Genomic DNA, 23,029 nt, shown 5'->3' on the forward strand with positions numbered 1-23,029 from the left:
ATTTTGGGAGGAATATTGTCTTTTGTTTTTATAAAAACTTTAAAAAACAATCTCCTAAAATACATGTTTGTGTATCTACAAGGATGCATAACATCAAGAAGCAGCTATTTATTTCAACCTAAACTACAATGACCATTTAAAACTTATTTGATTATAATACAAAGTCAACATTTCATTATCTAACCAGTCATTAGTCACACAATGATGATTAATTCATCATTTGAGGAGAAGCAAACAGACTAAATTAAGCTCATATAGAAAGGGAAGTCATGACAAACAGTGAATATGGCCAACAAAAACATGCAAAATCAAGGAAAAAGAACAATAATAAAATAACATTTCTCTATTATGCTGTATCTCCTAATAGAAACATAACTGGTTACCGAGGAATTCAAAAGAACACACATTTTGTTCAGTCCTTTGGTAAATATTTATAGAGGGTCCCCATGAGCCAGGCATTGCAAGAGGCCCTGGAGCCATGAAGATGAAAAGATGAGCTTCCTGTTTTCAAGGAACTTAAATTCTTGAGAGATAAATGTGCAAATCAACAGTGCAGCTGCAGTAAGATCATGGCTTTTGTGGGAGCTGACTGCTCCCAGGGCAACTGCCTCCTACAATTGCTCCTCTCCAGCCAATACTTTGTATAAGGATGTTTTCTCTCTCAAAGGGAGATTGCACCCTTTATTAATTAACACTGGTATAAGCCACAGTGAAGAAAGATGATTCACCTTGAATATAACTCAGCATGTCAAATTTTAGGATGATTGGTGCACTTAAAATGGTCAGTGTGATTTGCTTAGGATGAGCAAAATGATTTCACAGGACTGGAGGTATTTTTTTGCAAGAGTAATTAAGTTCTTGAATGCTGCCACACTCCCTAGAAGACATGGGTACACTCAGTTACCACCGACCCCCCTGCCCACCCCGCCAAAAAAAGAATGAGCTACAGTCTTGCATTCTGGTCACGCCCAGCTACTGAGATTGCTGAAGCTTGTTCATAAAGCCTACCCACCTCTACATCACATTTCTCGTTCCACAGCTGTGATTTCCTGCTCAGGCCTGAAAGTCACTGATACAATCCAGAGGAGCCTCTGTGCCAGAGGGAAGGACTTAATATTGATTACAAAAGTAGATAACAGACTACAGCAATTTGAAATCCTTTGCATCAGTTGGCTTCTAGACTTTCCTGTGATAAGGAAACCCTGTCACTGTTCAAAAGAGATGGATGAATGCCATCTAAGCTGCTGGTCATCCATGGTGAGGGCATATTAAAATATAAGAATAAATACAGAGCTGGTGCTTGCAAAATTCACTTTAAAATATCATCTATTTGTGCTTTTTAACCCTAGTTCAGTACTATATTCTATCTGAAATCTATAGCTTTTGCTTTAGCTCATAAATCAGGAAAGCATTCCTTAATCAATGCAACCTTTCTGAAATTCCAACATATCCTTTCTGAAATTCCAGCACTCAGCCCAGAGCTCATTGCTCCACCCTGGAGCTGCTACAGATTGAAAGCCCTGGTGGGACTCTGTTCAGCAGCCACTTTTTCTGATGTGGGGAAGATCTTATGACTGCATTTGCACCAGTAGAAACCAGAATTGATAGGGCCTGATGCTCACACCTGGCTATGGAATCTCCCACTGTATGTTGCTCATTGAGATGTGAAACTACATCAAAGGCCGAAAAATAGGGCTGGGGATTTAGCTCAGTGGTTCAGCTGCCTGCCTTGCAAGCGCAAGGTCCTGAGTTTGATCCCCAGTACCAAAAAAAAAAGTCAAAAAAAAAAAATTTCGCTTCCAAAAGAGTACAGCCACCATCCTGCTTCATAATGCAAGGTACACCTCTTAGGGTTTGAGCAAAAGTGTCCAGATCTCTCTTGAATACACCCAGGCTTGGAAATTTCAAGGATAAATTAGTTCTTTAAAATTGTTTCACTAAAAATTCTCAAAGGATAAAGTATTTGTCTAGAATCTCACTGTTTGCTTTAACCAAAAATATGGGCAACTTGAATGCAATTATAATAAATACAGTGATATTGATTAGATGGCAGATGCTAACTTCTTTCATTGTATATGCACTGGCACATTTCAGATCTTCATATGACAAGCCCAAAAGAAATGTATACATTTGACACATCATGTACAAGCACTTCCCTTGTATCCATCACATTGCTGATGCATTCATTCTGGTTTTGATTGGCTGTTTTCTGTTCCAGAGTACTTTCCAGCTCTCTAGCCTCATAAAAGTCCAATATTACAATTTCTAAGACTTACCTTGCCTTCTAGGATACAGTTACATGTGAAAAGTAACCAAGTCTTACTTATCTTTCAGTCAACAACTCTTAACATTACTCAACAAAGAATTTTTAAATGTTATAATTAAGAATCAAAATAGCTTAATATGAGAGATCTTTAACTCTATTCAGCCAGTGTTGAATTTGTATACTAATATAGTCCGGGTGCTGCAGACTGTAGGGTAGAATATATTATAATATAGGCATAGCGTTTAAATTTGCATTTATGCTTTTGTACTAGTCAGTCATAACCTGAAATATCAACTGTACAATCATTCCATCCATTGCATAAACATAGAAAACAGAAACTGAAAGAGTTCTCCAGTGAGACAGACCTATCTCATTAAAGCCACTGTAGCCCAGCTCTTGCCTGCTAAGTCCCAGATCTTCGAGGTCCATGCATTTAAATCCTGCGGGACACTGGTAGCCTTCTTCCAGCTCTGGTGAGCAGTGTGTATCTGGAATAGCTAAACTATTCCAGGTTACATTCCTGTGAACAACACACAAAAGCGTTAGAAACTGGATAACTGTAAATGTTGATTAAAATGGATAATATAATCACTCTTCATTAATAACAGCTGTATATCAACACAGTCTTAAGCTTGGTGATTCACGACTGGCATTCGTAACAGCAATGAGATATTAAACATTCTCAAATAAATGATACTTGATTAATTCCCATTAACACTCCTTGGAAGAATATTACCATTACTATTTTTGTCATTAAAGACTAAGATCCAGATAAATGAAGAAAGAAGTTTTCCTATAGATTTGCAAGTAACTTTCCTGGCAATTCCTGGTCACTCACAAACTCCTTTTCCTACTGTAAGCACCAATTTTATTTCTCCTGTCTAATCAATGTCAAGGGATTATGGTCATTTTTGTATGGTACAAACACTGCAAGTCTTATACATGGTTTGGGCTTCTGCAGTGTTGGCAGAGGTGCATTGCAGATAGAGAAGCAGACAAATAAAGAGAGATTGAATGCATCACCTTGGAAAGAAAGAGATGATAAGGTGATGTGGTGATAACTCGAGGAATATTAAGGTCTTTTCGGTAAATAGCAACCTAACGTTTTTTCATCTTTCCAGGCTGGAAATTAAGTTGATTTAGAAGGATTTAGACAGGTAATAGCTTTTTTGGATACTGGACTAAGGAAGTCATTGGAATGGTGAATCTCATTGCAGACTCTCATTCTGAGATGACCTTAAAAATGGGCCCTACCACAGCTATCTGAAGTCATTCAAAGGGTTTGGGCAGAAGGCAAAATTTACACTGGATAATTTCACAAGCCTAACAAATCAACAATTTTTTAACAGTCATTCCTTAATCTATCAATATTTCTTGGGATTTCCTGAGTCCCTAAGCCAAATGGAATTCAACTGTTGGGTGCCATTTTGTTTTCTTTAATGACTTCATATATTCAATTAGCTCCTTCCTTTCCCTCATTTAACACACTCTCTATAGTCTGACGTTTAAGTGTGCCTCCTGTTATCTAACATACATGTATAAATGGTTTTACTCACACACACGCGCACACACACACACACACACACACACACACCCATGCCTGATGATTCTGTACCCACTGGCTAGTCTCAAACATAGGTCTAGAGGCTTCACCTACAATTCAGATATCCTAAGCTTATTCCTTCAGGGTTTTATCTTCTCTTGGATAAAAACCTGCTAAGTAGTCTACATTTCTCTGGGAATAAAGTGGTTACATTATTGTTTCTTCTGGTCACATTTTATTCAGACCCTTTGGATCTCATAGGCAAAACTCAAAGGTAAAGATCTAATTATGGAAATTATCATTTTGGTGGGTGAGAAAAATGTGACAGGCAGTCACATCACTTATTTCTCTTATCTGTAGGCCAAATGATCATTCTCCCTTAAGTCTCACTGGATGCTGTATTTAAGATTTGGCAGGCTGGGGATGTAGCTCAGTGTCGCTGTACTTGCCTGGCAAGCGCAAGGTCCTGAGCTCGAACCCCGGTACTAGGGGAAAAAAAAAGATTTGGCTCCTATGACATTAGAACAATATGGTAACTGAGCTTCAGAGTTTCAGAGTGAAGCTTTCTGGGTTTTGTCCCAGCTCTGCATTTACTAGTTGTGTGACTGTAGTAAGGTTCTAAGACTCTCTAAGCTCAGATTTCTTACCTGTAAAATAGGGAGAATAATCATATTTAACAGCAGAGCTGTATAAGAGTTTTATGAAATAAGCCAATTAATGTGCATAGGATAAAGTCTAACATTGCAAGGACTCAAATAAATGTTTATTGTGTGTTATTGTTAATCATTACCATTTTAAATATAGCATAAATCCTAGCAAGTAAAAATACAACAGTAAAGAATTGTCGAGCCCAGCACTCTGGGAGGCTGAAGCAGGAGGACTACAAATTTAACCCAGCCTGGACAACTTAGTAACTTAGCCAGACCCTGTCTCAAGTGAACAAAAAAACAAGAAAATAAGCAGACAAACAAAGGGGCTGGGAATTAGCTTAGTGAAAAGGTCTGAGTTCAAACTCCACTACCCGCCCCCCCGCCCCTTCAAAAAAAATCATTTTGGCATGTGATACTGAAAGCAGTTTTGTGTATAGAACTGAGGAGCTGAAAGACAGTTTTTTGGTTCATAGATCGCTCAGTTCTTTAATTATACTTCACAAAGGCAAGATAAAGTTCAGATAAAACTAGTGAACTGGCCTATCAAAATTGATGCTTCTAAACATTTTAAATATCTTAAAAGAACAAGTTTGAGAAAACATTTTGACTATGTGGAAAGTTTCAAAAACTATGTATTAATAAAAACATTTAAAATAAATAAAAATTGTTTAACTGTTTAAGAATCACCTTTTAGCTATTTAGAGAGGAAAAGAAGAAATTGTCATCTGGAGCAAGTAAGCCTTGGGTGTGAATTCTGGCTCAATCACTTACTATGTGTGTGACTTATGTTATCCGTACCTCAGTTTCTTCACCTGTAAGATGGTGTGAAAATGCCTACCTCATCAGGTTAGGGTGAGAATGCAATGATTTACATCTGTACAGGACATAAAACAGGTCCTGGTTTCCTTATCAATAGCTACTGCTAGAGACAATTTAAAATGTGTAGACTGCCTAGACTAAAAATCTAGCTCTGGTGCCTCTTGCCTCAGTGGGCTCCCTTCTAAAACTGGAGAATAATTGCACCTACTCTGTAGCAGCGCTTAAAAGATCAAATGAGCTAAAGTACCATACTCAGAGTACCACTGGGAATAAGTTAATTATTCAATAATTTTGAGTATTATGACTGTTTTCACTCACTTATAAATACTGAAGTTTTTCCTTTTTGATTTCAATTCCTTTATCTTTCATAATAGCATCGATTGTCACTTTAAGCACAACTCTCACTAATACAGATATTTTGAAGTCTTTTGGCTTTATAGAAAGCAGATTGGAAACATATCATTTTTGCCAACATTAAACTATTGGAATTCTTATTAGAGACATATTTATTAGATGATTAATTGCTCTGCAAGACATGTATCTAAAACCACATGGTAATTACCATTTAAAAAATGAAATGAACGTCAAGTCTCAGAATATACATTTGTTATTTATCTTAGTTTAATTTCTCTCAGATAATAAGAATCTTCCAGATTTTAATTTGTTAATGCTAATTATTTTCTTGTTCATTTTTTTCTCAAATAGTCTGAATTTTAAAAAATGCACTCTGGAATATGAAAATTAAATTATTGCTCCACCAGGCAACTCTTGGATAATGATTTCCCAGTTATAATAAATGTTCATTCGTGTTTAAGTGAGTTTTAAGACCAGCATTTCTAACAGATTTCTTTAAAAAGTATCTGGTTGTATTTTTCCCAATTTTATTTTTTTACCCCATTTCCATGATCTCAAAAACACTGTAATTGCTTTGGTTTATTTTCATGTGTTACATCAGGAAATTTTTAGTTTTTGTTTTCTGTGACCTCTTGGCAGTGTTCTAAATAGCTGCCTTTGTCTTTAAGAGATGGTTCCCTTAGCTGGGGATTTAGCTCAGTGGTTTCACCATGCAAGGGCCCAAGTTCAATTCCCGGTACCAAAAAAAAAAATAAAATAAAATAAAAAGAAATGGTTCCCTAAACATGTCCACATATCCATTTCTGGTACCTATGGAGACTCGGTTGCCCTTCCATTTACATGAGTTCCACATAAGATTTAACCAACCTCAGAAAAATTTATAAATTGGATTTGCACTGAACATATACCAAAATTATTCCCTGTCTTAACAACCCAAGCAATACACTACAACTATTTACATAGCACTGCATTGTTTTAGACATTGTAAGTAATCTGGAGATCATCTAAAGTATAAAGGAGGACGGATATACATGGGTTACAGGGAAATAGTATGCCATTTCATATAAGGCAATGGCAGCATCTGCACATTTTGGTATCTACTGGAAGTCATGGAACCAAGTCCCCACAAATACCAAGGGAAGACGATATTACATTACTTGGGAAAAAGAAATACAGTTATAGACACAATTAAGGTTAAAAGCCTTGAGTTTGAGATATTATCCTGGATTATGGATGGGGGCCTGGACTAATCACATGAGTTCTCAAAAGTGAAAAATGTCTCCTGGGTGTGAAGAAAAAGACAGATGTGACAATGGAAGAAAATCACAGAGAGGCAGCTCTGGTAGCTGTGGAGATGCTGGTTCTGCCCACAGTTATTCAGCCGTCTTCCTTCTGCAATTGGCCTTTACCCTCTAGTTGCTCTGAGTTTTGTACTTGGCCTTCTTCTCTTGATATCTTGTCACAATATCTCCCTATGCAATCTTATCCACTCTCACTCTCTCTCTCATCTTAGATGTCTTTTTTTTTTTGGTACCAGGGATTGAACTTGGGACCTTGCACTTGCAAGGCAGGCGGTGGAACCACTGAGCTAAATCCCTGGCCCCTTAGATGTCTTTTTAGAGTGTCAGGGCTACACACCCAGCTGTCTGTTAAATCTCTCCATTTGTCTACACAGTATGTCCTTCTAGCTCCATATACCCTACTGAATTCAGCCTCTTTCCCAGCAATTATGCTCAAAACTAATAGGACCACGGTCCAAACAGAGTGAACTTGAAATCTTGGAACCACTCTCAACCACTACTTTTCCCTCAAGCCTCAGAACTAATTATCGTGTCCTCCAAAGACCTCAGAGCTGATCAGCTTTCCATTGCTGACTTAAAGCAGAAAAGGTTTATTTTGGCTCACACTTGCAAAGGGTACTGTCCATGGTCAGTTGGCTCCCAGGCAGAAACACGGCAGAGGGTATGGAAGTGGAAAGCTGCTCACTTTTCGGCAGCTAGGAAGCACAGAGAAGGAGAACAGCCAGAGAGTAAAAGGCCAGGAACTAGATAGAGGTCATTCCTAAGGTCATTCCCATATGTCTCACTCAGACTTACCTAGAAATATACTTTACTAATTTCCTAGGTGTCCCTCAAGACAATCAAGATGACAATCAAGATTAACCATCACACTCTCGCTAATATCTTCTGAGATAGGTGAGCTCTCTCCTCTCCTGCTCTACTGGTCCCAGTATTTGATCCCACACCGGCTGTCTGGCTTCCTGCTCTTAGATCTTCCCATGCATTTGGCATTGAGAATATAGAAAGTCTCCTCAGAATCACTGTCCTACATTAATAGTGCCAAGTCTGTGACATGATCAAGAAATTCCTAAAGGATCTGGCTCTTCCCATCCCTCAAACAACATTTTGGATAATTTCCCCCCACAACTCCTAAGATTCCTTCTACCTGTCCTCCTCCTTCTTTGCTTGGTTCACTGCACTTTTTAGCTTTCAGGTAACAGCCTGAATGTCACTTTCTCATTAGAGCCATTCCAAGTCCCTCAGACTGGGCTAGGTTTCCCTGCTATAACTTCTCAAAATGCCCTCACTTTTCATTCCTGGCACTTAGAGCAAGTGTGATTCATGTTTGTGTAGTCCTTGGATGTCTTCCAACTCAACTGTTCCTTAATATAAGCTCCAATTCCAGTTTGTGTCATATCCCCTGTGGTGGTTAGATTTATGTGTCAACTTGGTCAGACTAGTTAGTACCCAGCTGTTTGGTCAAATTCCAGTCTAGATGTTACGCTTAAGGTAGTTTTTAGAAGTGATTAGCAGGTAAACCAGGAGACTTTGAGTAAAGCACATTACCTGTCATAACATGAGTAGGCCCAATTGCTTAGCTGAAGGCCTCAAGTAAAAAGACTGAGGTCCTCCAATGCTGACTGAGGACACCATTCTACCTTCTGACTGCCACTGAACTCAAGCTGAAAATGTCACCTCCTGCCACAGTATCCAGCCTGCCTTGAAGATGTTGGTCTTGCCAGCCCTCACAACTGCATGAGCTAATTCCTTAGAAGAAATCTCTTTATACAGACACATCATTCGAGCCAATCAATAGCTGTATTTCTCTGGAGAACTTTGACTACTCTATAATGGATGCTTAATAAGTATTTTCTAAATAAACTAATGAATGTGCCTTTCTACCATTATATAAATCTATAGTTGATCTATTTATTTCTAAAGTAACTACAGAAAGAAACTCTTCAAAAAGGGCATCCTTTTGTTTGGACGCATTTTTCTAGCATGATCCCTCCACATTGGCATGGACTTTCAGTATTTTAAATTTCTGGCTTTAGTAGTTTCTACACTTCAAAACAAGCACTGGAATCCCTTGGAGCAGTTAATTGTTTTTCAAAAGGCTTTAATTATCCTCCTGGCATATGGTTTTGGATTTTTTTTTTTAATTCTTAACAAAACATCCTATTTACAAATAACATTATGGAGGAATGTGAGATCTAAGAAAATGTGTTTTGAGCTTGTTACTAAAATTGCTTATAATAACAGCCCCCAAGAATACTTTGGGACTTCAGAGTTCTATGGTTTTAAATTAAGCATTAATCTTAATGGCACAGAGTACTATTAAGCTGTGTAGTAGAAAACAAGAACAGTCATCTTCTTTCAGTGATTAACCGATTTACATTGCACAAGTTATTTTAATCATTTGAGCCTCAGTTTCCTCATTTGTAAGATGAGAAAATTCCCAGCTATGTAAAAAACAATTTCCAGATAACCTCGTGACACTTTCACACAAAAGAAAAGGGAAATAAAGTGAAACCATGTTCCTCTTACTCCACACATGCCCTGTGAGGTAGAGGCAGGATGTGCAGTTTCTCATCTCTGCATGCTCACCAATGTTAAAAGCATAAGATCAAGGCTTCATGCTGGACTTCTCTTGTTACTCCCACTCTCTTTCTCTACCGATATCAAACTACTGTCTCTGCTTGTTGCATTGCATTTAGTGTTGCTCTTTTGTAATTACTGTCATCATGCACATAATTTAGGATTATTCAGCTGTTGTTAGGAAATTGTTTTTTCCCTTATTCTTAGTAGGGACACTTTCATTTGACTATCTTGCTCATTCATTCAATTTAATAACTTTTCACAGGCCTTCTTTACGCCACACACCATAATAGGAATGGAGATGTCCAAGAAGATATTTCCCACCTACAGGCTTCAGGATGAAAAAAATGCATATCCACAGGACAGCATGGTGCTGCTTTAAGAGCTATGATATGCGCAAGATTTTCTGAAACACAATGTAATAGTACCACACATGGCCAAAAAGGCTGCTGGTGGGTACTAGAAAAACCTTCCAACAGCAGTGCTGCTGGGGGAGTACTATGAAAGGAGCAACAGGCATTGCATTCTGGGAAGTGGGAATGTCCAAGCCTACGTCTGTGGGGAGGGACGGAGGAGGTGGGAGGGAAAAGGGATGGGAATGGGATGGGGAGGGAGAGAGGAAGAGGGAGGAGAAAGAGAAGAAGAGTAGGAGAAGGAAGAAAGGGAGGAGGAAAGGGTGGAAAAGAGAGTAGAAGAGAAAGAGGAGGAGGGGGAAAGGAAGATGAAGAGAGAGAGAGGAGACAGAGGAGGGAGAAGAAGAGAGGAGGCAGAGAGAGGAGCCAGTCACCCCCCAGTGGTAGCTGTAGCTGTAGCTGTTCAGTGTTTTCTCATGGGTGGTGAGTAAACAGCTGTCACCATACCAAAGGACTTTTAAACATGTTCAGAGTTTCACAGAATGGAGAATAAGGTAAGAATATGTGCTTCCTCCAAACTGGCACAGAATGACTGATGTAGCTTGGACTGATAGCCATAACCTGTCCCCTAGTTCCAGAGAAACACTGAAACGTTTTAAAAACCACTGTTTGACAAAGAAGCCTATTCCTAAATTTACTTACTGGGTTTTCACAAAATGTAACTTTGATAGGAATGTATAGATAGCAATTTAGTTTATATTTTCATTATTTTTGGCTCTTAAAGAACTGAACACAAGTAGGCATATTGGTCACTTGCCTGTCACTGGGACAAAATACCCAACTCCTGAAACCTGAAGGAGAGGTTTATTTTGGCTCATGGTTTCAGAGGACTTACTCCATGGACAGCTGGCTTCAAGACAGAAACAGCATGGCAGAAGAAAGCTACTCAATCATGGCAGCCAGGAAGCAGAGGGTGGGGAGCCTTGCACAAGAATACACCTCTTCAGGTCACTCCTCTAATCACCACCTCTTTCAACTAGGTCCAGGGTCCATGATCCAATCTCCTTCTCAAAGCTCTGCCTCTGAGCACATGAGACTTCGGAGGGATTTTTAGATGTAAGCTGTCTTAGTAACTTTTCTTGTTGCTGAGACAAAATACCCAAGACACCCACACATTAAGGGAGGGAAGGTTTATTTGGCTTACGGTTCATAGAGGATTCAGTCCATAGTTGGCTGGATCCAAGGCAGAGTGGCACACGGCAGGGGGGAATCACAGAGGAGAGACAGCTCATTGCAGGCAAAGACAGCAAAAGCAACAAGGGAGAGGTCAAGCCTCTCTCTGTCCCTTATATTGTATCCAGGCTACCAGGATTAGAGTGGAGCCAAACCAATCAGTGGACTGATTTAGTAATCACACACCCTTAACCCCAGCATCACACTCTAACTTCAGCAACCTCTGAAAAAGGTGAAATTCACCCACCTATGACCTCATGAAGCTTTGGGGGGATATCTAGACACAGCCATAACATAAACCATATCAGCGAATGGTGATGACTTCTTGAATTGTCGTTTGTTATAACAGGTGCCCTGAGAGACTAAGCTCTATAAGAATAGAGCTTTTTTCCATGTGATTTTAGACTAGGAAGCATATGCAATCTTTTCAGAAAAGAGAAATGAACACAGTAACTTGCAACAGCATCAGTATAGATTCCCTGGTTAAACGTTAAACAGGAAGACATTATCAATTAGTCAATGCCATGGTTATATTGCCTTTATTCAGTAGGATTAGGCATGATTATACATGCATGTCACATCCACATGCAACAAAGAACACTGTATAACTTAGGAGCATTTTTGTTATCTGTTGCATCAGTAAGGTTTCTTTTCTACTTGTATTATGTGTGCTAGGAAGAATTTAACAGAACATAATTGTAACAATTAAGTCACCATGAAAGAGAATCACACACACACACTTTTGTACCCAGGATCCCAGAGAATATGGGCTCTGACACCCTATGTGGTGGCAGTTAGCTTGTTGTCAGTGGCAAAAAGAACACAAGGTTCTTTGTCTTGCTAAAAGCTGACCTCTGAATTTAGGAGTCATCTTGGCCATTGTGTGAACCCACAGAGAACCTGCTTGGGCTGCTACCTGCTCTCTGGGTTCCTTTCAGAGAATTATCCGCTTAGTTTTCATCTCTATGTAGTCTCCTTTTGTCAGGATTAATTAAAAAATTCTGTGAATTGGCCTAGCTCATTTTAAGGCTGGATTCTTTGGAAAGCTAATCCCATGTGGAGAATTAAGGACATTATTTACAGAGATAAATTATTTACTGACTTTTGAAGACTTTCAATGGCTCTGCCTAGACTTTCAGTCAGACTGAGAAACAAACAGTCTGAGGTAGGAACTAGTATGCGCATCACACCTTTTAAATAAACAAGTCAATCTGACACACTCTTAGGGAAATAATTTTTTACTGTTAAAGTGAGCCTTTAACATGATTGTCCCACTCCACTGATTCTTAAATGGCTCACAGGCAAAGGCTGTAGAGAGCTGTGGACATCGTGCATAAAATAGTAAAAACTGAACAGTTTTTACAAATTTTTGACTATGCAATTTAAATAGCAACATATGATTTTATTTTAAAGATGTCTGTCAAGTAGTATCTGTTAAGTAGTATTGTTATATATGAATAGTTTGTGAATTGTATATTTCCCTCAAGTTTACTCTTTTAACTATGAGGTGTGATAGAAAAATATAATGAATATTTAAATTTTTTTAAAAATATTACAATAAAAGACACATTGCCATGAATCCCCACTTAAAGTACTCCCTCTTGCTTCAAACACACATAGCCCATTGTTCTTGCCACTTTCTGAAGCAGTTCTGGAGTCCTCTTTCCTGACTGACTTTAGTTGCACTGTTGTGGCTGCCTCAGTGCTCTGAATTAATTCAAATTTTTTACCTTTCATGGTCATTTTGAGTTTGGAGAGACCCAGCAGTACATGGTCCCAGATCCTGTGAACACAGTGGGTGAGGACACACCATAATGTATTTATAAACCTGCCTTTCCATGGGTTGGCACTCAGGAGCAGCACATACCTCTTAAAAACACTAGAAAGAGCACTCCCAGAACTGCTTCAGAAAGTGGCACAAATGGTGGGATAAGTGTGTTTGAAGCAAGGGGGACTATTTTCAGGCAGATTAATAGCAATGTGTCTTACTATAGTATTTTTAAAAATTGAGATATTCATTGTATATTTCATTTACCCCATGTATATCACTCACTACTTTGCTGGACAATGTGCATGACAGAAACTGAAAGGCTGCAGTTGAGTCAGGAGCAGGTGATTAGAGGCATGGGAACGAGTTCACAACAATATCAGAAAAGTAATGTGTCAGGACACGAGGCAATGTGCTGATGAGCTCCAAAGGCAGGGCAACCTGTTTTAAGGTTCCAAGTCAGCATACTGCCCTTAATATTTCAAGTCTTGGCCAAGAGGTGATCAAGCAGTCTTCTACCTTCACTTAGAAGCTGAAAGACTAAGGTGGGCAGTGATGTGCAGAGGATCAGCTGCCTTGATGAAAAGAAGTTGCTAGATTTGGGAGCCAGGCATATAGGACTGGAGTTGGTGATTTAGCCAGTGTGTGGCAAGGAGCACGCCTTTCTGGGGGAGGATCCTACACCTCAACCATGAGATTGCACTATAAAATAGCAATAATGAACCAAAAGCATCTCTTGTTGTTAGGAGCTCAAAATGTGGTTATGTTTATTTGGTGTGATTCGGCTAAGGTTCACGCTTGGAGAGCAGTAATTCTTCCCTCTCCAGTAAGGCTCCGTTTTTTGGAAGGTCCAGAAAATGTCAAGGGCTCCACAACATTAAGGAAATGGAAAGTGAAAGACAAGGAAAGATAGACAAGGATTAAAATCCCTGGTCCCAGCTGCCCTCAGCCACTAATGACAAATGTCCAATTCAATTGCTGGGAATAAAGACATACAAGAGTCACCAAATCAGTGAAGTTGCCACGGTTGCCCTGCAGTTACCAGGACATGTGGACAAATCTGATTTTTTTTGAAAATGACAAGAGGCTCTGATTTTTTTGTGTGTGCTTCTTAGACATTTGTAGGTGAACAGCCTTATGGGAAGAGGAAACCCAAGTTGCCCCCAGGCTAGCTAGAAGCATGCCATTTCACGAAGACTCAAGATCCAGTCTTTAAAATGACATGCAATTTTGGTTTCTACCCTATGACCTATCTTTGAGAGTTTTAATGCAAAACCAAGGTTTTCAATCATTGATCTACAACCTTCCCACTTCTGAGAACCTTAACCCTGCCTATCAATACAAATACATGCGTGTGGCTTAGAAAGCAGTATTTTCACAAAGTTTGCCGGGGGGGGGAGGGGTGTGATTTTTCATTACGGTGATCTCATCTAGAAATTAATTTTCAAAATTGACTGGTGGTAAGGCTGAGACATCAAACTTACTAAAGGTGACTTCCGTGGTGTGACTGTGGCCAACACTATTTGTGAGGGGTGAATTGGTGGGAGCCCCCCTCCACATTTCCCTTGGACAGGAGTTCCTGCACAGCATTTGAGAATCCAGTCTTTTTTTCCAGATCGTTTTCTTTATTAGCACATGTTTGTAGTACATAAAATGCAGTCTTACTGTTACCACTTACTGATCTGCCCCATTTCAAACGTCTCCTATGAACATGCCCCTTAACCAAAAGGAAACTATACACTTTGTGCAGATTCCAGACACAAGCATGTTGCAGATTATCTTATGCACTGAACAAGTTACAACTGAAAGCAGAAAATCAAAGTTAAGGAGAACAGGGTTTAAGCCCTGCTTCTATAGTTTAATGTTCTTTTATCTTGGCCTTTATATTTACCCATATGACCTTCAATTTCCTTGGCTGTAAAATAGAATGTAAAAATGAAACATGACTTGTTAGGTTGTTATAAGAAAATAACATATGGCAGTTATTTTAAAAAGGTTATTTACCAGTAATTATTAATTCAAATCTTACAACCTATATATTACATTATCTTCTTTTTGAGAAGGAAACATGATCAAAAGAAATGTTATCTTAGAATTTATCACAAGAAATCACTCAATTTTTAGAGCCCTTTTCAAACTGTGGAGTTACTTTTTTTATAACAAAGACTCTTGTAATTTTTTTTTTTTGCTATGCAGGTGAAATTATGCTGGTATTCATTTTCATATGGGAGCTGAATTTATTCTGAAGTGTTTTCTTATATTTTCTTTCCATTGTTTTTTTGGTTTTTTTTGGTACCTGGGATAAACTCAGGTCCTTGCACTTGTGAGGCAGGCAGTGGAATTTCTTATATTTTCTTTAAAAATTGTCATCATATGAAAGACTGATTTTCGTTGATGGCTCAGGTGCTTCATATCTTGGAAATTCATGTGCAGGACAATTTTTAAAGAGATATATGAAGTAATAAAATATAATCATGTCATTTTTATAGATTCAGATGAGACTGAATTTCCTGGAATATAATGCCTATACAAGGTAGAGACCAGATGCAATATGGACTTTAATTTCTCTATGTGAAGGAAGTATACTTTATATATTATAAAGAGTTTATATATGTGGATGTAGATTTGTTGATGTACAAGATTATGAATGTGGAATTAAAATACAGAAATTGCTTAAATGGTGGAGTAAGCATGGACTTAGAGGCTAGACTTAAGTTTCAAACCTTCTCAAATGCCAGCTGAATACGTTATTGAACTTCTTTGGCAGTGTATCTTCATCTGTACAATAGGGGAAGTAGTTCCTTTCAGATTGTTCTAAAAATTAGTTATAAGCAAGTGTAAGAGGTGCTCAATAAATGCTATCAATTAAATTAGAGTGCTATCTATGCTTCATTTCTTATTTGAATATTTTAAATAAAAAATTTCCTCACATGCAATTACCAAATATATTCTTGTATCCCCATCTGGCAGACATCTTTGCCTAAGTCCTGTAAGTTAAATACAGCAGTGACTCTTGCTTCTTCCTCCTTTCAAAATAAGTTTAAATAAATCAAGAAACATCATAGAACGTTCATGAATTTAAGGCATTTGTGATTTTACATATTATATAAAATTATCTGTAAAGTCCAGAGAAATTAAAATTTAATATTCTAAGTTTTACTACTTCTATTTTTAATCTTTTGACTTGTCCATTTTTTTAAAAATTCATCATTTTGTAAAAATAACTTGTAAGATAAAATTTAAGTTTATTCTTTAGGGTAATTAAATTTTATTTGGATCAGCAATAGCTAATTGTCCCTAACAAATTCAACTTTGTGTTGTCTCTAATACAACCCAGTGTATAAAATACAACCAAATTCTAAAAGCTGATCCTGGAAAGGATGAGGATGGAATAGATGGTGTGTACTGAGCCTCCTTAAGATAGAAGAAGCATTAGTAATTACTCTGAAATAACAAGGAGAGGCCAGAATTGTCCTGGCCATTTATGACACAGGGGCATTTTACCTCTTAATGCTAATGGTCCAACCTGAACTCCTGGTGGAATACTGTTCTTTCTATAACAAACTTTTATATATTTAACCTTTATATTTACTTAAAGTTATTCTAATCAACCCTCCCTTGGGAATAAGATTTCATTATCTGATATGAAGCCTTAAATACATTTCTCTATTTCCTCAGTAATGATAATAAGGGGGCAGGAAAGTCCTCATCTTTTCTATTTCACCCGACAGCTCATCTTGACACGTTCCTCTCTCAGCAGCAGGGGGATTTCTGCCATCACATTTGGTATTTCGCAGCACCTGTTCCTGCTACAGGCCATTGCTCTTCTCAACTTTCTTTAGGAAATGACGTGCTTTGCTTCTCAAATCTCACTATTCTTTCCATAATTGCCTCAGGTTGTCGTTCATTATCAGGGAAGAATCTAAAGCTTTACCCATAATGCTACTGAAGATACACCCAAGATTCCTTTCTAGATGCTTTAAAAGAATTATATTCTATTTAAAAGCAAAACTGGGTGCACTGAGTTCTTCCCTCTTCATCCCATTTGCCTCTGAGATTAAACAGAATCCATTCTAGAGATGGACGGTAAACTCTGAGATTTACAAGGCTCTGGTCTGAGAGGTACAGGTCATGCAAATCAAGCAGGCAGAAATAGTAACAACTGTTAAAGAACAATCATTATGAGAAATGAGGTCCTGCTAGTACCTAGCAACACTGATTTCTGTAAATACAACCATTATACCACAATTAAATACCCGATTCAGATCTTTTTATGAGATATTATTTTTGAATTAATATTTTTTGTAATCGACAAATCATTGTAATACATTTATGGAGCACAATATGATGCTCTGATATACGTATACAATGTAGAATGATTAAATCAAATTAATTAACATAGCCATCACCTTAATTACAGAATAGCTGTTGTGGTGATGTATTTGAAATTTAGTTATTTTGAAACATACAATACATTGCTAGAGACTGTAGTCACCCTGCTGTGCAATACAGATCTCAAAGCTTAGACTTCCTGTCCTGCTGAGCACTCCCCTTGGACCATCAGCTTCTTCCTGTTCCCCACTCTTCACCCCTCGGCTGACCCTCAGCCTTTGCTGAACACCATTCTCCTCTCTACCTCCCCGAATCCGCTTTTTAAGATTTCACCTCTAAGCAAGGTCCTGCAGTCTTTGTCTCCGTGCCTGGCTTTTTTGCTTAACACAATGTCCTCCAGGTTCATTCCTGCTGTTGCAAATGACAGGATTTGTTCTTTTTGTTTTTATGTCATAGTTTAGAAGCCACAAAAGGAAACAAGCAAAGTTGAAAACTGTTTAAAAATTGACATTTTCTGTGTTGTTAGTGTGAGCATCTTTTGAATCTCTAAAAATAAAATCAAATTAATGTCCAGGCTACAACTAATGTTAAAAATGGTGTTGACAGTTTTTCTACTTGTGTGTGGGATTTTAAAACTCTATCATACTGAAATGAAAATTCAAAGGGTATAAATGACTGGTTTTGAGATGAATCACCAAATCTACAAAAGCTGTCATTATGAGCAACATTACTACTGAGTGGCTAGTTAGGTATTTTCACTTTAAACAGTAAACTCAGAGTCACATACACAAGAGACAAAATGTATGCACGTACCTCATGCTATTGGGCAGATTTTGTAAATATGAGAAAGAGATAAAAGCACAGGCAGCTGCCCTGCCATCACTGCTGACTAGAGGAACTGAAACTTCTACCCATGTTTAGGAAATTCCTCTTGACGAACTCTATTTTAAGATGATGTAGTGAGTGGGCACTAATAACCCAAATACAAGTGGGCTTTTAGTACTTTTCGCAGTGATATTCAGTTCTTCAAACAGAGCACAGCATGAAGCCAACCACAGGTACTCTGAAGTGAATGAAGGGCCCTGGGTGTGAGGACGCCCGTATGCCTCCTCCCAGTGGGCGCTACGGTACGCGTGTCGATGTTAAATGGAACCCAAGTGTGCTCACCTTTGCGGGGTAACTTATGTGTGCTAAAGTTCAGCTTGCCGGTTTGATATTGACCCTCTTGAGGGACCAACAAGCTCTCCGACTCTCCCCTCCGGACTCGGTCTAACGACATGCGCCCTGCGTCCACTTCTCCACTGAATTCTCTCACAGCTGTCTCCGGTGACTTCTCTGCTCTCATCACTGTAGTTATTGTCTCCCACCCACACAGTCTCTTTTCCATTTTCATATTCACTCAGGACAATCTAGACATGTTCGACAGCCTACACACACTGAAAAAGCACAGCAAGACAAACTACCTACAGATTTTCTTCCCGCATTTGTCTCTTTCCTCGCCCACACAGGTGACTCCCTTACTCATTGCTTCCTTCAACCTTCCTACCCTGTATTTGTATTACTTTACTGCCTTTCTCTGCCCTGGATGTTGCTTTTCTATTTTTAGCTATTTCTCCTTATCTGCATTTAGTGACTTACTCTTCTTTCTCAGTTATTTTCTCTTTTCTTTATCAATTTGCCATAATGTTATTACCAATATCAACAATGGCATCATGAAATAATGACTAGGTACTAATTCTGTGCTAGGGTACCAGGCACTAGAGATAAGGAGGTAAACACAGCTCTATTCTCTCCCACCATCCCCATAGGTTTCCTCAGAAAGCTTAGATAATATGGAGGTAGACTTTGGGGCAATGGGAAGGGATCTGGAGATGGTGGGAAACAGGAGGGTAGGGAAGAGGAAGAAAGTAAAAATTACTACAATGTGATATGTATATGTATAAATGCCTCAAGATGAATGTAACCATTATGCTGTGCACACATATACTAATAAAAGAATGAAAAAAATATAGCCACGATTGCCGGAGAGCTGATTCTGGCAAGATGGACTACATTAAATCCAACTCTTTCTCCTACAAACAACTGACTCTATTAGATAAAAGATCACATTTGAAACTGAATATTCATGCTCAGAAGAAAGGAAAATAGGTTCCAAAATGTCAAAACCTGAGAGAGAAGAGAGCACCAGAGTAGGAACCGAAGGGCCATGAGTTTGCAAAATGGTGATGCGAACAGGGGTACAAATCAGGATTAAGAGCTTGGGTTTCCACACCCACATGAGACAGAAGACAGATTCCTCAGCCTGTGGCAGGCTGAGAGCTGGAAATGATCCCAGGCATAAAGTGAGATTACAAAGAGTTCCAGAGTAATGCTGGAAGATGGTCAAATAGGCCCATCAAGCACAACAGAGACCATAGGAATGGATCCACCAACAAGGAATTAATGAATGAGGCACATGGCACCAAACTCTAGGATCTTTTTAAAAATTGTCCAGCTGTCATCTGAAGTAGTTGTGCCCTTTTATCTTCCCATCAATAGAATATAGGAGTTCCAGGTCCCTTCCATGCATACCATATGCCAGAAGGATAAAATAAATTTGGTGGTCGCTGATCAATGCATTTCCCTTATTTAAAAAAATAACAAACCCTAAAGCTCTAAGGTTTTAACAGTGGAATGCTGATTAGGGCCTCTGACTGTGCCAGACTCTTACTGCTGGCTTTCTTCTTCCTTTTAGCTCCTATCACTGGATTTCATTCCATCCTCACCAGGCTGAGCCCAAAATTAGTGGCTCGTGCTTTAAAACTAAGCAAGTACTTGTCACGTGCTTCCTTTTCTTGCCTGTGTAGGAGTGGACTAAATACTTAATTTTAAGTAATTGTGAGAAAACATCAATTGGTTAATAGGAAAAAAGCTGAGTAAATAAAAATAGTTTTAGAAAGATGAAATTTAGTTGTTACTGTTAAAGGAAATATTTGAAGGTCATGTTCCTGATCTAGCACAAAACCCGACTATACAGAAGCAAATTCAGAATAAATTTCAAATTTAGAGTGATAAAATGGTCTGCATACCAGAAAGACACAGTGACACTTTTATGTTCATGCACTGAGCTAGAGTTGCAGGTTACATAAAGCACAAAGTGACACAGCTAAAAGAAAAATTAAAACTTGTCACATTTTGAAAATGTAATTGTGTTTTTTCACTAATTGATGGGACAACCAGATAACAAAAGATCAACAACTACTGCAACAAAAAGAGAGAGAAATAACTAGAACAACATCATTAGCTACCTTGACTGAGGTGGCATTTATAAAATGATACTAAAAAACTTCAGACTTGACATTCTTTCCAAATTCTCACAGCAGAAATGTTCACCAATTTACATCATACTGGTCCTTACAATGATTTTAATCAATTTCAAGAGGTTAAAATTTTACAGGAATTGTTGTCTGATCACAACAAAATAAAACACACACAGATACACACATACAAAATAACATGTTTAGAAAAATTCATCCTTCTAAAAATACACTTCCAAGTAACCTACAGGTTAAAGAATATAGCACAAGTAAAATTAGGGGCCAGGGATTTAGTTCAGTGGCACCATGCCTGCCTCCCAAGTGCAAGGTCTTGAGTTCAATCCCTGATACAAAAAGAAAAAAATTTCTGGACAAGTAAAATTAGAAAATATTTGATTAAACAATAATGAAAATACTAATATATAAATTTGGAAGAGGAACGAATGCAGTATTTAAGAGGAAAATTATTATCTTTAAATTCTTACATTAAAACAGAGAAATTGTTAAAGACAATGATATGTTTTTATTTTAAGAAGAAAAAGAAAAAAGAAAAAACAGAAAGAAGGAAATGATGATAAAGAAAGGAATCAACATGGAAAACAATAAAAGTAGAGAAAGTTAAATCAAAATGTATTCTTGTACGTATGACTAGAATGAGACAAAGACATCAAAAAGGGACAGAAACAATATAATTTATTAACATCAGGAATAAACAATGATTTAACCCCACTGATCCTACAGATATTGAGTGGTTAATGAGATTATAAACATTTTGCTGGTGTTGACCATCAATAAGAATATATAAGTTCTTTGAAAACAAAATTTATCAAACCTGACAAACAAGAAAGATAAAATCTTAATACGCCTTTGTAGTAAATACATTTAATTTGTAATTCAAAATCTTCTTGCAAAAAGCCCCATGAAAAACAAAACAACAAACCAAACAAAAACCAACAACAAAAAAATGTTAGGCCCATAGGTTTTCAAGAGTGAATTCTCTAAAACATTTAAGGAAGAAAGTATATTAATCTCATTATGCTATTAATAAACAAAAGAACAGACATGTCCTATCTTCACTCTGATTTCAAAAGTTGATACAGACTTTAAGAAAGTTACCATAATGATCCTCATAAGCAAAGATGCAATAATTTATTAAAAAAATAGCAAATCAAATATTGCAACATATTAAATGGTATCTAGATACCAGAAATGCAAGAGTGGTTTAATATTAGTCATGTAATTCACATTAATAAAACAAAAAAGAAAGGACATAATATTATCTCAGTATTTGTAGTAAAAGCACTGGATAAAATGTGGCACACATTAATTGTTGAAAACCCTAGCAATATACGAATTAAAGGTAATGTACTCACACTAAAACTCCACAGCTACCCTCTTAGTGGAAACACTGAAAACTTTTCCTTTACATTTTGAAACAAGATAGATATCAATATCTACTCTAACCATTAAATAAAGAACACATCTCAACCTCTACTTCGCAGAAAATATAAACATTTATTTAAATAGGATTGTAATTTTTAGGAAGTAGAAAAAGAAGTGAGATAACTTACTCTCTAGATTTAATTCTGACAGCCAAAGCAGTGAGTTTCTCGGAGATGCACACATTAAATATGAATTGGTTTTCATACATCAGTAAAACCTCAATAGTGATTAAATAAAAAGAATGATTCAGTTATGATAATAGAGAAAATAATATGCCCAGAAAATCAAATTTTTATTATCAAACTTTGGTTTCTAAGGCTATGTTTTGAAGAATAAAAATAGAATGGGAGTGTGCCTAGTAACAGAGGTATTTTTCTTTAAAAATATGTGTGAATAGATAAGTAATTTTAAATTACAATCAGTGTAGCCAGGGATTTAGCTCAATGGTTCCACCACCTGCTGTGCAAGCAGAAAGACCCGAGTTTGATCCCTGGTACCAAAAAAAAAAATTACCTAAAATAACAACAAAACAATGAGCATGCTCCTTTAACAATATGCTGTGAAAAGTAAAAGAACATATAGTATCTGTTTCCACCCTTCTCGCCCTACAGTAAACATCTAAGTGGAAGTGATATGCACATATAGCCCTACTACACAGAAGTAATGTAACTAAGGCATTGACTAATTGATAAGGCCATCGTGTTTAACATTTAACTAGGAAATTTATACTGATGCTGTTGCAAGTTACTGTGTTCATTTATATTTTCTGAGAACCTTGCACATGGTTCCTATCCTTGCAGGGTTTACGTTGAGGATACAGAGACAGCAAGTAATAAACATAGTACATACCTATTTCAAGTCACATAATATACATCTCTATTTGCATAAATTAGGAGCACAGTTCTTAACATTTTTGTTCTGAGAGAAACTAATAATTATTTAGTGGTCATCATAAATTTGAAATAAACTCAGAATTAATTTACTTACTTCTTTAGTAAAATAGTATTTCCATTAATTATTTATACATGCTTTTTTCCCCATTCTTATGAGTTTTAAATGTGGCTTACTTTATTGATCTTTTCTTTTACTATCCT

The 23,029-nt window shown here is 37.5% G+C and overlaps 1 protein-coding gene across 8 annotated transcripts in view; it reads right to left on the reverse strand.

Moving 5' to 3' along the window:
- Window positions 1-23,029, reverse strand: part of Nalcn (sodium leak channel, non-selective) — a 322,796-nt gene that overhangs the window by 253,895 nt on the left and 45,872 nt on the right. For 7 of the 8 annotated variants that reach the window (XM_087193085.1, XM_087193083.1, XM_021239415.2 and 4 more), the window contains exon 7: window positions 2,632-2,786. In XM_087193085.1, the coding sequence (XP_087049211.1) occupies window positions 2,632-2,786 (155 nt within the window). The remainder of the gene's footprint in view (window positions 1-2,631; window positions 2,787-23,029) is intronic. The other variant, XM_087193087.1, reaches the window with a different exon arrangement.

This window comes from Heterocephalus glaber, unplaced genomic scaffold (assembly GCF_053883595.1).
Source record: "Heterocephalus glaber isolate CG9 unplaced genomic scaffold, H.glaber_assembly_v1.0 deba00001579, whole genome shotgun sequence".
NCBI classification, from domain to species: domain Eukaryota; kingdom Metazoa; phylum Chordata; class Mammalia; order Rodentia; family Bathyergidae; genus Heterocephalus; species Heterocephalus glaber.